This window comes from Drosophila willistoni, chromosome 3R (assembly GCF_018902025.1).
Source record: "Drosophila willistoni isolate 14030-0811.24 chromosome 3R, UCI_dwil_1.1, whole genome shotgun sequence".
NCBI classification, from domain to species: domain Eukaryota; kingdom Metazoa; phylum Arthropoda; class Insecta; order Diptera; family Drosophilidae; genus Drosophila; species Drosophila willistoni.
Genome location: NC_061086.1, coordinates 8,741,788 through 8,757,626, shown reverse-complemented (window position 1 = coordinate 8,757,626; position 15,839 = coordinate 8,741,788). Strand labels below are relative to the sequence as shown.

General features: G+C 35.6%; 1 protein-coding gene across 1 annotated transcript in view; it reads left to right on the top strand.

Moving 5' to 3' along the window:
* Positions 1–2,324: 2,324 nt before the first annotated feature.
* The window catches only part of LOC6651686 (segmentation protein cap'n'collar), a 33,705-nt gene continuing 20,190 nt past the window's right edge, over positions 2,325–15,839 (top strand). Inside the window, exons 1-4 of the mRNA XM_023180232.2 lie at positions 2,325–2,472; positions 3,791–5,365; positions 13,275–13,532; positions 13,755–13,842. Coding sequence (XP_023036000.1) covers positions 4,244–5,365; positions 13,275–13,532; positions 13,755–13,842 — 1,468 coding nt within the window. The 5' untranslated portion in view covers positions 2,325–2,472; positions 3,791–4,243. The remainder of the gene's footprint in view (positions 2,473–3,790; positions 5,366–13,274; positions 13,533–13,754; positions 13,843–15,839) is intronic.

The window sequence follows — 15,839 nt, the reverse complement described above, 5'->3', positions numbered from 1 at the left end:
AATTAGAGGACCCAAGTTCATGAAGATAATCAAACCAACTGTTGCCTCAACCCCAGCTAAATTGTCGTCACCACCTGTATCGATTTCCCTGGATACCCCACCAACGCCAGCCACGACACAAACTCAAATTAGTTACAATTTCGGATTCAATTCCGCCAACGGGTTCAACTACTCAACTTTGGTAAGTTAACAATATAGTATAGAGAAACTTGCGTAGCAAAAGAAATACAAAAATCAATTGCGAGTATATGAATCTGTTCAAAATGTCCACGATAATTGCCTAGATAGAACCATGGCAACAAAAGCTTTACTGTAAAAGCTTTCCACAACAGCTTTGGTAATTTTTCAAATTTCAGCGAAACCGAAAACTTAACCGAGAAATTTATATTACACTTTGTTTTTAGCAAACAATTTTTGAAAATAACAAATATTTCAGAAATGAAAGAGAATACATTGTAATTTACCAACAATTCAGTTTATATTGATCCATTTCTTTAAGTGTGCAATAAGTGTAAGTAACAGTTTTGGAGTAAATCCAGAAAAAATTTATCTAAAATTTACAAAGACTTTTGGTAGACTATTTCTAATATAATATATCACAAAGACAATTCCTTTATTTTCTATTTTGTCAAAAAAGTTTAATTCATGCTATTTAAGCCGTTTATATACATACATAAGTGTGCTATATATTTTCAATAAAAATTTAAATTAAATAAATATTGGCGGTTTTCTGTGTTGTTCGAAGTTCGAGAGCACAGCGGTGTCATCGAAATTATCGAAAGCTCTTTAAGCTTTTTGGTGAGAATGCTCGTCTTAGCCGCACACGATGGTATGCCGATAGTGTCATCTCCATTCCTATAATCAACATCGCGCTGAACAGACGGACGTTGCGGTAAAATTTGCCAAAAAAGATTAAGTAGAATAAGGGAAAAAGCGGAAAAGAAAGACTGTCTTTGGTTGACACATAAAAAACAAAGAAAAAAAAACACGTTTTTTTAACTAGACTTTGTGCCAAAACATATACATACATACGTACGTTTGTGTGTGTGATTGTAGCTGTGCGTATGTGGCGAAAAAGAAACTGAAAGAAAAGCAAAGAAATATATTTCTATGTGTTTAGTGTGTGTGTGTGTGTGTGTGCTAGTTAGTGAGTGCGTGTTTTTGGCGGAACAAACAAATTAATAAACTAATGTTTTTCCTGTTTTGGTTTTTTTGTTGCATGCACCACTAAATAAATGCAATTCATTGTGGTGGTGGATGAACCAGCAGCATTAATAGCAACAACAACAACCAACAAGCTAGCAACAGAGTCCGAGCTTTAGTTGAATTCAGCAATTAGATTTTCCCTTAAGCGCGCTCTCTCTCTTTTACTCACTCTGTCTCTCTTATTGTCTATGTTTGTTGCGCTCAGCTGACTTTGACATGTTGCAAGCTGCTTACAACAACACGAAATTGTGTGAAGAGAAAAATCAAAATGATAATTTCTATTTTATATTTGTGATACAAAGTGCGAACGGCGAAACGCAAAAGCAAAAGCGAATTGTGAATACGAAACCGGCGCAGCAATAATTACATACAAACGATTTGTTGTTACGTTATTCTCGAAGTTTCTAAAGTAAATCTCATACTTTTCGTTTTGTCCTATAAAAATCCAACGTTTTAGCGTTTAATTAAATGCATAAATTAATTATTGCATGTGTATTTGTGTGTAAGCCAGGGAGAAAAGCAAAGAAAAGGTGAAGAAGAAAAAAAATATCAGCATTTGCGTTGTTTTGCTGGTATATGTTCATATATATATATATATGTGTGTGTGTGTGTACGAGCGTGTCTGTGTGTTTATGTGAGTCAGACGATGAAACCGAAACGGGTGATCAAAGCAAACAAAGAAACGAAAAAAAACAATGTAAAGGCAAACCACAAAAAATAATATTGCAAATAACAAAAAAAGAAACTAGCAAAAATTATCATTATATATTTTTTTAAAGATTTCACCACACGCACAGAGACGCACTTACACACACACACACACGCAAACAGGTAAACTGCGTAGCCAGACATAGAAGAAGAAGCAACAGCTGTCGAAATTAAAAACTGTAAATTAAATGCAGCAAATAATTTAATTATTAAAAAGAGAGAGAGACAGGCCTTTTTGAATAGCGCAAGAGAGATAGAGAGCGAAAGTATATTAAACAAGTTCAAGGACGTTCAACAAATTTAACAAAATGTTTTTTTCGTTTTTCATAACAAAAATCAGTTTAAAAGCAATTTAATGCAACAAGTGTACACATTAATTGTGGAAAAATATTAAAAAGATATTTATTAAAAATTAACAAACAAACAAAAAAAACCCAATACACCAAGAACAATTTACTGCGCCGCAAGTTTTAACGTTGGTAAAGTCATCAACCAGCAGCAGCAACAACAGCAACACCAGCAGAAATCGAAAGAATTTTTCGTTGGAGAACCAAAAAGGTGAGTGCACTGTAACACAAACACACATGCACATACAAAATTTCATCACTCTCACCCACACACACACACACACACAAACACTCAAACAAAATCATTCACATTCATTTTCGCCTCATTGAAAATTGAATTGCATTAGTATACGTACATATATTTCTCTTCCTCTGGTCGGCTAATCGAACTTGCTTTTAAAATTCTTATAAAAAATATTAACAAAGAAAGTTTTTTCCTAACACTTTTTTTTCCACATTTCGCTTGGGGCCATGTCTGTGTCCTTGAACTGCGAATGGGGCTGGGACAGAATGTGTGCGCACAAAAAGACCTTGAACAAGTTCAAGTTCAAAGCCAAAGCCCATGTCTGGGTCGTTCCTTTGTAAAATGTTAGCCAAGTTAGTTGGCCGCCTTGTTGCGTTGCTGAATGCGGGGGCGACAGCAGCGATGGGGCTCATGTTAAATGCGTTTTTAGAAAATAATCGTCTTCGGGTATAGGAAAGTGCGTATGTATGCATAAGATATTAATTCATATATATATACGTATAATGTCCTATAAACAAACAAATTGCCACAGTGTTGAATTTCTTTATTATTGATCCATTTTAAACAATAATTTTCTTCAAAACTTCAATTTGTTGTTTTTTTTTTCTTTGTTAATAAGAACTGCAAGACTATTTAATTCTGTTGGATATGCAAATAAATTTCCGGTATCATATAACCATGACTCGAAGGGGTTTTAAATGTTTATGCATTGCGTTTCTAATACCCTCGCCAAAATGCGACTATGGAAAATATATACATCTAATGACTGATCAGGTTGACAAGGTCTATATCACTGCAAATTGTTCTTCGTGTACCATTCTTATTGTCTTCTTATTAAATGTAAAGCACCTAAATGTAAGTAATTAAGGCTTCAACCGCATATTGACGTTTCTAATAGGGCCCCCAACAGTCTGTAAAACTTGTCTTTTACTTTATGTCCAATGCGGTTATTGATTATCCTCAGAAGACTGTTAAAAAACCACATAAAACCATGGAATAGTATGAATTTGGCAACCGTTTAACAATTTATTACTTCTACTTATCAAGTATGCTCTTGCCTACTTAACTCTTGTTGACAATTTCAAAAATTATGCTTCCTTATATGAATAGGTACATACATATATGTATGAATATATCTAGACAATGCCAATATAATCAAGGTAAAAAATAATATGAACACGTTCGTTTGTCCATACATCAAGCATTTCATCTAATATATATAATGTAGATAAGTTGAATTGCCATGTTTACTAATTTCATATTTCTCTTCCTCTTACTCTTACAGAAGAACAAAAGCCAACGAGGACAACGTAGAAATATATATATAGATTTATATATTTGATGAATATATACTACTTATGTATTTATCGAGAAGAAAAACAAGAACTTTGAACAAATCAACAGCAGAGTGGAGGAGGTGGTGGCGGTGGAGGAGAAGAAGACGGGACGGATCGGTTGAGACATCATTGCCGCCTAAAGAATTGCGATTTAAACAAATGTTGCGCCGCAGCAAAATTGAATAAGAAAAACGCAAGGAAACGTCATTGAACGCACAGCGAGAAGCGGACTCAACCGTTGTGATCCGCTGGACGGATGCTGGCAGTGCGGTGGGGGCCGGTGATGCAGTAGCAGCTTGTCAACACCCACACACACAAACACAACCAGACATTTTGTAACCTCAAGATCACCATCACCATCATCATCATCATCATCATTATTAACTGAAACAGCCAACAAAATGATCTCAAACAAAAAATCGTATGCCATGAAAATGCTTCATTTGGCTCTGGCCTTGAGCCTGCTGCATGTTGATCCCGACTATTTGCTCCGCCGTTGGGATCGGGAATCACAATTGGAATTGTCTCATTATGGCGGCGATGGTAACTGGGAGCTGGAAATGTTACGTACAGTGCCCATGATTGAGACTCAACATCCGTATGGTAATCGCAAAGATATCCATCCACCAATACGAATCGAGGATTTCTTACCTTTCTATGAAATTGGTAGCAACGATGGCCGGGGATCTGGTGAGGGTAAATTGCCCACAATATTCAATGCCAGCGCCTTGGTGATGAATCTTCACAATACCACTGGCAATAGTAGCATCCAGACAACTGCTCTACAGGATATGCAAAGTAATCGTACCGGTGGGGCCTCTGGCAATTCTGTTGTCGGTGGTTCAAGTGCTTCGGCTGGTGGTGGCGTTGGCGTGCCTGGCACGGGATCAACGAGTGGCTCCACCTTGGGTGAATTGCACATAGATACCGCATCGCTATCAACTGGTCACAATCACAGTTACAATTTACTTGCTGGCGGTTCTAGTTTCGGGGAAGTGCCCAGTTTTCCATCATCTACGAATCAGGAAACACGTTCGATTTTAGAACAAAATTTGGCCGATCTTTTGGACTTTAATGATTTGCCTCCCTTGGCCACACCATATGCAAATTTGCCACTTAAAGATGGTCAACAGCAATCACCGAATAATACTCATTTGGATCTCAATCTGGCAGCTTTATTGCATGGTTTTGCCGGTGGCTTGACCGCGGTAGAAGATGCCAATGCATTGAATGACAGTACTCCGCATCCCAGTAATGGCGGCAGTTCAATTGTTGAACAATTTGGTCCCGATGGCAACGACGACGATGATGATCTGCTACTCAATCGACTATTTCGTGAGACCAGTGACGATGCCAACGATGAGAACGATAATGAAGACAATGAAGTTCATAGAGCCATTGGTTCTGGAATTGCAAATGCCTGTGCCGTTGAGGGTCTAACCACTAACGAATCCTTTATCAACGAGGTGGAAGTTGCCGTCGACATAAAGGAAGAGGTGGTGGATGAGGAGGAGGAGGAGGAGGTAACTGTAATCATTTTTAAGCCCTAGCAAACCCTAGAATTGTGTTTCACAATCAATTTTTATATATAGTTTTACCCATCAATGGCCCAGAAATAACCAAATACCTCTATATAGAGACAGACATTCACGTATCGTCGTTTGCTAGAATATATTTACATATCAAGTGATTGGCCAAATGGATGGAGGGTCTCAACTCTTTTGACCTATTCAAATTGCAAATTTATTTTGTAGTTTTGGTAGTTTGTTCTTTCCGTCTTTCCTGCTAAGCATAGTGTTTTTTTTCTTTGTTTACTATTGTTTTTGCTGCTTCACATACAAAAATTTATCTATCCATACGGAATGATTGACAATTTTCGCTTATCAATTTGGATTATCAGAGTAAACATTGCTTCTGTTTCATCGTGACTATGCCCAAGTGGGTGAATTGTTATCAATTTATATATGTTTATTAGGAGTGTATCGAAAATATTTTCAAAAGTTAGTATTTAGTATTTCTATACGATAAACTTTGTGTCGTTGAATTATTGGAGGTTTGCCTACTGCAGGGTATTTAAAAAGTCCATATGAAATCAATTTATTAGAAATTTGCGATTTGTGTTGACCGTTTTTGCATAACTTTCTCTCATTTTTCGCTAACGAAACATAAATGCATATGTATTAAGTGAAGCAATTAGGTCATTAAATGGCTAAAGATTAAAAAAAAATTATAATCAATTTAGCCAAAGCATTTAATATTCAATTTTGGTTTTTAAACATTATCGAGGGAATCCCCCCTTCTCCCCCTTTTGTCTGATGTTTGCCTGTGCATCGAAGTGTACTTGAAAATGTTTATTAAAAATTTGAACACACTCTCTGGCTCTCTCTCATTCTGGAACTGATTTTTAATGTTATTTTTAACAAATCGAATTGAATGTTGTCATCATCATGTGCAATTTAAATATGCAAACAGTTGCATATACTATACACACAGAAATTTGTTGTTGCTGTTGTTGTTTGTATGAGAGGCTGCTGAGGTGACTAAGAGAATGTTTTATTTTCGACATTTTTTTTTTGTGTGTGTTGTTATTGTTGTTTTTGTCCATGTCACGACAACGACAAAATCTTTTCCATTTAAAATTTTTTGTTCTTGAGCATATTGTATACATATTACTCTATATATGTATGTATTATGTATTCATAAATACATTTTATATATGTATTTATATATTTATATGATCTATTTTATGCATTTCTTCGTATTCACATTGCATAATCAAGTGGGTCATCGTATATAAAATGCAATTCGCATTCGAGTCGCCACTTTTCTTGCCATTTTCCAATTCATTTTCCAATGTTCATGCTGTTGTTGTTGCTTCTTTTTACATGGACAAATGATTTCTTTTGGTTTTTGCTTAATTTGCATATAACATTTTTCTGTGATTGCATTTTTAATGAAATGCCCATTATACCTACATATTGTATATATGTATACTGAAATGTGACTACTGCTCTGCACCATTTATGGATGGTTGGGTTAACTTCATTAATCATCAGACTATGCTTCTAGTGCTTTTGCACCTGTATTAATTGTAGAGTTGAAACTTTAGTCTGTATTAGTGTGTGCGTGAGTGACCTCATCACACATACACACACACACATGCGTTGAATGTCGTCTACCTTATGCTGGTTGCTCAAGCTTCGCTAATTGTAAGCAAAGCGTATCTCAAAGATACACAAAGCAAAATGACAAACTCACAAAATATCAACGAAAAAGTGTTCCAAGTGAACTAGAAAATACCCTGTCATATTTCAAAGTTTATGGGTTTTTTTACACTAATTTACGTGCCTTTATTATGTTTAAAAAAATATAAGCGAGATCTCTGGTATAATATCATACGTATTAATATCAATTAATCTCAAATTGGTTCCTTGGTTATTAGCAAATCTTTCACTGGTAGGGTATACAAAAGTTTTAATTTTTTATTTCATTACGTTTTACACTTGATTTGTAGGTTTCCGAAGGTTCTTTTTCTGTAGGAAATATTATATTTCATATCAAATTAATTCACCTTATCATAGTCATTCCAAGTTCATATATTTTTTTTCATCTCGTTTTATGATGGTGAGAAACAAAATGCATTGAGCAGATAAACAGCTGTTTACCGGCATTTTATATTCACCACAACACAATTCAGCGCTCTCCATCTCTCTCTCTCTCTCTCTCTATCTTTCTCTCTGTAATAGAAATTCTCTTCACCAGTGGAATTCGCTGTTGTCAGTGGAATTCGCCGCAACCTGTAAAGTACAGACTTTTAAAGAAAGCTCTTTCTTGAAAAAGCTCTAAGCTCTTCTTTTTGTTATCGATTAATTTTTTAACAGTTTTAGATTTGAATTTTGTTCTTCATAGATAAGAATATTATCAATTTGTTTTTTTAGTTAGGTTTTATAGATTTTCAATTGGCAAGTACTTGTTAGAAAAACAAAAAAAAAAAAAAGTCAGACAGATGTTATATATAAAAATGCCCAGCCCTTATCAGTTCACTTACCTACTACGTATACATATATAGAAATTTCTTAACATTTTCGGCATGTGTGGTTGATCGCGCACAGACAAAAACAAAACTTTATCAATTTTGAATAAAAAAAATAAAAAATAATCAAATATTTTATTGCCAACCAAGCTAATCAGACTTAACAAACGAATGCCTCGTGGGGCCCTACAAAACCAAGTCGATGAGGCAAAACAATTTTCAGTCTGTGTTATGACGATTTCTAGTGAATACGTTCTATTAAAATCATAAATACTTGAACACTGAAATTCCCCAACAAGAAAAAACTTTAACAAAAATGTGTCTAAACGAGGAGTACAGGCATATGCATATATACCTAGCGGTCGGTTCAATTTCCTTATGTACACAACATTATATCTTTCTATGTGTTTATTGGACTTACGTATTTCAAAATATCATTTCGTATAAACTTTCTATTCACATGGCTGCTTAAAGTGTTTAAAAAAGAAGAAGAAAAAAGAGAGACTGTAAATTGAAAAATCATTTGACTATAATTACTTTGCATTTTTGCACTTAATTGCCCCCTGAAAGGAGGAAAAAAAACGCAGGGGAAAAACTTATACACACAAACACATACATAAACACATTGTATCTTAAATTCGCAAGATACTTTTTTGTTGTGTTGTTTTTTCTCACAGTGCTCGCTGGATTGTTAATTTCCATAATTAAATACCGTTAATTACGGTTAATACCAAGAACCTAAGCCAGAACGAGACAACAATAGTGCACACTGTGTGGGGTGGTGTGCAAAAAACCACACACATACACACACACACACACACTCATACATACAGTTCAGATGTCAAATTGATTATGGGTAGACAGACTTGTTAATTTGAATCGTCAAATCGTCGTATAATTCATAATGTGTAATCATTGATAAACTATTTTGGATGACACAAATGAACGGTTATTATGTTGGTGGTAAATGGAAGGAGTAGGGAAAACCGCAAAAATTATTGCCACAGGACGCCAGTATTCGTGCACACACTTCTCGGGACACTTTACGTTTTGTGGTCGACTTTGTTGGTGGCATTAAAAACCAAAGGGGGGGCTTGAATGATTAATATATGTATGTATGTATGTATGTACACACGCCGCACACTTGTCTTGCCTTTAAAAATCTGTTCCCATCTCCTGTTTCTGTCTCTTGGTATCCCACAGTTACCCAAATACTGAAGTGATTTTTGTGGACTCCTCGTTTAGAGTCGGCAAACGATCGTGCTGCTGTCAGTTCAGGTGTCATCAAAATCTTTTGCGAGGCTTTATTAATGACGTGTTTGAGTCTTTCCCTCTTATCCAGTGCGCCTTTCTGCCTTTACCTCAGTCTTCCTGTTGCATTTCTTTTCCTTTTTTTCTTTTTTGTATGTATGTATGTATATTCTTCACTTTCTACATTGCCGCTTTCTTGCTTTCACTTGACTCTTTTCTTATGATTTACCGCCTACAGTGTGCCCAAGAAGAATATCCGTTGAGGATCAAAAACTCCATTTATCTTTCTAAATAACGTTTGCATCGCCGCCGCATAGCATTTGCGGTTGTCCAGTAATCGGCTCAGTTTGTGGTGGACTAATTGTTGCAACAAATGGTTGCAAGTGTCAATATTTTGATGACCGGCCCCCCTTTTGATTGATCGTCTAAGCCATCTCATTCGTTTCAGTTTCATTTAAATTCTATGAAGACCGATATAGGTACATATGTACTTACTATATACATATATTGTCCTGCTTTCAAGGTCGTTGCCTTGCTGCCCCCGCCAAAAAAAACTCAAAATGGCCTTAAACAACAAAATAATCTAAATTAATACCAACGATAACAATTGGTAAACATTCCTATATACCTAGATTCAAAAACATATATACATCCATCGTCGCGTCATATCAGTTGGCATGAACTGTGTTGATTTGTTGTTGTTATTTGTTTTCATATATGTAAGTATTTTAATAGCCATCAGTTTTGTTGTGAAATTCATTTCACTCACACTAAATTTCGATCCGGAAATGTCTAAAGGGAATAAATCAAAATTGCAAGTTTAAATTTTGCATATGGGTCAATGAACTCTTTTTAAACACAACAAGAGTTGACAAACATTATAAGAGTCATTTTACACACCTTTAGAAACACTTAATGATAATATATTTTACATGTGTTTCTATTAAACGTCATAAATTTGTAGTTATAGATAGTTACAATGTTGATATAGTTTTCAAATAGCCTTCTTTGTTTAGTTTTGATATACATAAATTATAAAATTGACGTTGCTATAGGACCCATTTGGCACGTAGTCGTTTTAAAGTATAAGATAAGGGCCTAAAAAAACAACCTTAAGAGATAACAATTTTGTAACCCCACGGGCTACACTGTAAAATTTTCTTTGATTCATCCCGTTTCAATTGTAATCATAAGGTTTCATTTAGGTTTCTGTTTTATTGTTAGACATTTAGCTAATCACATTTTACTAAAAACAAAAACAATTGTATTATGCTTCGCTTTTTCTGTAAATATCATCTATAGTCTGATTTATATATCGATTAACGTTTTAAACGTTTATTCTCTCCTATGGATAAAACGAAAGTATTAACATTTAGTTACTTTTTAAACGATATTATTTCTTTTTATAGAGTTTTAAACTTTAAACTAATTAGTTTCGTAGCTTATCATAGATTTGTATCAATCACTATTCCGTTCTGAGAATTATTTGTTGTTGTCTCTTCTTTGGCAAACCAAAAATGATTTAAAGTTTAATTAAAAGTTAACTTTCCAATCGAAATTATTAGTTAAAACTTTGCTGCAACCCTCAAAAATAAAAGAAAAAATTATATAGGGTTGAAATTACCTACCGCCCCCTCTCTTAGGGGGTTTCTTGTCTCATTTTAATTGCTCATTTTTACCGAACATGCGCAACTCTCAGCATGAGAAAGGGGAGAGAAAGAGAGACACACACACACACACACACACACACACATATGGGCAATAAGAGCAGCTCATCCTCGCCTGGGGTGAGATGTTGTTGTTGCTGCTGCTGCTGCTGCTGACGTTTCTGCTGCTAACGTCGCTGTCAGCATTGCGCGGCAGCAATTGATTGGGCTCAACTCCAGCAGCAGCAGCAGCGGCCCTTTTGCCTTTTGCCGAACTAAGCCAAGAGACCAATGATGCCGCCGCCATATTCTGCTGACTAATCCAGGAGATAGGCGTGGTTCCACACACACACACACATACACTCACACACACACACACTCACACAATGATTGATTACTCTTTTTTTTTTGTTTTCACATGCCAGCAGAAAAGTTAAGGAAAGCCTCATACAATACTTGGGGGTTGTACAATTTCATTAAAAAAAAGAAAAGAAAAAAAATTGTAGGAAAACTGTTTTTTTTTTTCGTTTTCAGTAACGAAAAATGTCGTTCGTTTGACATTCGGTGAAAATTAAACAACAAAAAGACTTATGAGACAAGAAACATGCCGATGAACATTTTAATTAAGGCATTTTAAATGGTCATGGACTTGTCCCTGTTACCAGTAGCTCTGGCAATCCGCTCTTCCAATTCACAATCTTTGTGTTCTGTTGTGTCATCCTATAGACATGTTCTCTTGCACCGTAAAGGCCATCTCACTGACGGACCACTGACTGACTAATGCAGTCCATTATCCTGTGATTATAACTCGAAAGAACCAAAACCAAAAACCGCATTCTTTTACCTGTTCCCTTGAGAATTTCCATAAAATTTCATTTTGACAACGCCCCGAAATTTTTGCAGTGCCCGAAGAGAGATGGAAGAAGATCAGAAAAGTTGTTGACTTGCTGGTGGCGGCCAAAAGGATTAAAGTGGTTACGGCCAGCGTTAATAATGCATCATTAACGCTATAATTTGAGGACGAACTTTTTTTCTCCCTCCCTCTATCTCTTTCTCTATCTTGCTGCATGAATTTGCAAAAAACAAACAACAAAATATTGTATTTTTCAACATCAGACGAATAATGTCTTTATAAGTCTGAACTAAAACCAAACTGAACTGAACTGAACACACAATGTTCGAATGTTCAATAAAGAGGAAGTCAATTTATTGAAATTTCGTTCTCTTTAGTCAATAATTTTGCCAAGTGTAACAACACTTGAGCTCTTTTCGAACATTCCGGTAGCTCTTAAGCAAAATTTATAGACAATATACATTTGTGTGTATATATGCTTTACTTTATATTGCCGATAAGAGTTTCTTTTTTTTTGTTTTTCTATAAACAAAACACGCCATAAGAGAGTGTTCGAACCTTTAATCTGATTCATGGTTCTTAGTTATAAATACAATATCAATATATGCATATATACGTATGTATAGTATTACTCTGTGACCGACGGACTCTTAATTAACTGTCAATAGATAAGCCTGTCGCATATTGATGGTTATAGGAGCGATTCGTTTGTATATAAAGTTAACGCTCTGTTTGTTAAGAGAGTTTTTTTTGCTATAAAATGAGACTCACATGAATTTTTGCACTCGACACGTGTGAAGGTACTTCTAGGGTATATAGGAACTTATAAAATTTGAAGGTGTAAACTAAAATATTAAATATAAAGTTCTACAACTGTTTCTTACGCATTTTGTAAGAATTTTCTATTATGAATTGTTTCAAATGATTTAAATTTTAATTATTTGGGACAAAGGTCATTAAATTTATAGTTTTTAAAGCTTTCTTGAGTTTCAACAGGGCGAATGCGCAATAAATTCAATAACATGGTCTTACCCAAATACAGTTTTTAATAGTAGGAATAGATTGTAAAGATATTTTTTATGTAAATAATATCCATGTCGATCAGTTTTTGGTTTCATTCTTTATATGCGTTTATCATATCGCAAAAACGTGTAAATTTGTATCTGAACTCACGCCTATTTAGCACCCACCCGTAGCTTAACTGACGTAATTTTATCTATCTACAGACAAAAGTTATCAGCAAAACAGATATTTTTATGTGAAATTATAATAACAGTAAGAGTAAACACAAACGACGACGACAGGCGACGAATGCTCTACGGTCTACGGACAATTGTCTCTTGAATTTCTACGTAACTTTCAGTCTCTCTTTAGGCACTAGCTAATGTGGATGACAAATTCCGTAATACGTTCTAGTTTCCCCCAAGTGACTAATACCAGTATAATCAGAAACTATTTAAGAGTAAAAAGAAAGCAAAACAAAATTAATAGAATATGCGCGTGTTTATCTTTGGAGTATGTCTAGTAAATATCGATATATATTTTCAAATTTTGAATAATGCTCGCAATTGATTTTGAAACTATCAGTAAACAATTTTATATTTCTTTTTCTAATTATCATATTTTTGCTCTCTCTTTTGAATTTGCAGGAAAGTGAAATCGCTGAGGTACTCTACAAGCAAGATGTGGATTTGGGCTTTAGTCTTGATCAGGAGAAGATTATCAATGCCTCCTTTGCCAGTGGCAATAGTGGTGCATCTGATGCAGCTAAAGCCAATGCATTGGAGGATGGCAAGCCAAGCACCGGCGATCCTTCAACCGCTTCCCAAGATGCCGACAAGAGTAAAGACGATAATGATGATATTGAGAAGCTGAAAGCTTTGGAAGAGCTTCAGCAAGAAGATATGGCAAGTAAAAATCTGATCTTTTAAATGAATTTCACAATATTTACACATTGATAGAGTGGATGGCCCCACAATCTTTGTGGCATTTACCAAAATTATTTATCTAGAGATTATCACGCATTAATGTGTATGTAAAAAAAAAACAAAAAAGGCGTGTTGTGGAAATCATTTATCGATTATCAAAAGTATATTTAACTTTAATATTTGTTCTCTTTATCAAAACAGAACAAGATCAATGAAAAGGATGCAAATGCTTTGAATGATATTACCAATGAATGGAATGGAATACCCTTTACTATTGATAATGAAACTGGTAAGTAAGAAAATGAAGACATTTATCACGCAATATGAATTAGATCGTTTCAGTGAATATTTTGAGTACACTGAGAGTGGTTCATTTTTGAGGTTCCATATAATTACAACTCAAATATATGTATACAAGTTTATGAACTTTATCTATATAATTGGTACATGCAAACAAGCAGACTTGAAAAGATTTATTTTCGACATTGGATAGACCATGTTGGTATCTTATCTAGAGGATAATAATAACTTGATATAAACTCTTGGCGGGGGCTCATACACACTCTAAGACAATTTCACTTTCGACACTCAAGACACGGAAGAGAAAAGATAAACGAAATGTACCAAGTTAGGAGAAGTTAGTTAGACAGGCAACAAAAATTTCTATATTATAAGTATTTACTGTTGATAACAAAGATGGCGCATTGCCAAAAATGGCGCAGCTCTGATATTAACGAAAATGGATTATCCTGATATTAGTAAAGTGACGTGCTAGAGGGATGGGGTGGGGTGGAGTGGGGGCATCGCTTTTGGGGGGCTGGTGGTGACGTCCGCCATTCATGGCATGAACTGTGCGTGCGTGCGTGTATTTTCGAGACGTTTATAAATGAATGTAGGCATTTTGAGTTGACAGGCACGAAAATTAAAAGAAAAATGAGCTTTATTTTTTTTCTTTCTTTTTCGTTTCGTTTTCCTCTTGCCCACCACCCCTCTCTCTTAAGCCCTGTTCATCGATAAAGGGCCCCCATGAGTTTGATGGCGGCTGCTGCTGCTGCTGCTAATCTGCTGCTTGGAACCGCGCCCAATTTCATATCCAAACGGTTGCCTTTCAAACAAACTTTGACACGCACACGAACTTTTATTATTAAACTGAAGTAGAAGAAGTAAAGGAGAAGACTTTGGGATTGCGATTGGGACTGGGACTGGGACTGAGACCTGGAGACCCGGACGGACTATGGGCAATGGCGGTGGCACTGCCAGTGGCAGTAAAAGTAGCAGCCGCTGCCGCTGTTTTGCCGCCGCCGCCGTCGCATGCAACATTTTTCTTTTGAAAAATGAACGAAACATGATTTGCCAAAAACTGAAAAAATGCCAGCTATATATATATATATATATTTCAACTTTGGCCTATAAGTCCACATGCATACACACACTCACACACACACTTATGTATATATAGAGTATATAAGAAGGCTCTGCAAATTCGAGACCCAGAACCACCACCACCCCCTTGGGCCTTAATAATGTTTGCTGTTACGGAACCGGCTCATTTGGTCGTCTTCCCTTTCTCTAGTCTCTGTTGACATTAAATGTAAAAGCAATCCCAGGCAAACATTTTTGGTTGGGTGTCAAAATCTACCACCAGACTACCATGCCACTCCTCCCTCTCCTACTCCTCCTTTGCGTCGTTGGCCCCCTTCCTTAGTTCTGTTTCAGTGGCAGGCAGCTTCGTTAGCTATTCATAGGCCATTTATGCTGCTTATGATTATTTTACTTATTTCTCTTCTTCTTCATGATATTTATTTCTTTTTTTTTGGCTATTTATTAAAAATCCATTGATGCGCGGCAGGGAACCGAGATTAATATCGTATTCGAGACACGCATTCACACGGTTTTTGTTTGGGCGCGTATCCAAATTCCCCATAGACCAAAAACTAACCAAGTAACGAACGAACGAACGAACGAATCGAACCTTTGGCGGCATTATATCTATTGTTCCGATTCAGCTACTAAAATGAAAGTCATTTTCGTTGAAATCTATCGCCAATGGAGGAATATGTTTAAATATGATGGTAGAATCTTTCTATTATTATTTCTAATATATTTTTCTTCTGTACTTTCAAATGAATTTACTTGAATGCATATTTGTCCTTTGCACGTACGTAGCCAAAAGGAAAAACTCTTATCCTTTTGTTCTATATATGTGAAAAATTTCATTAATTTTAACTTTTCTTCTCCCTTCAGTTTGCTTTCGTTTGGCAGCAGCAGCCTGCAAAATGAAGCTGT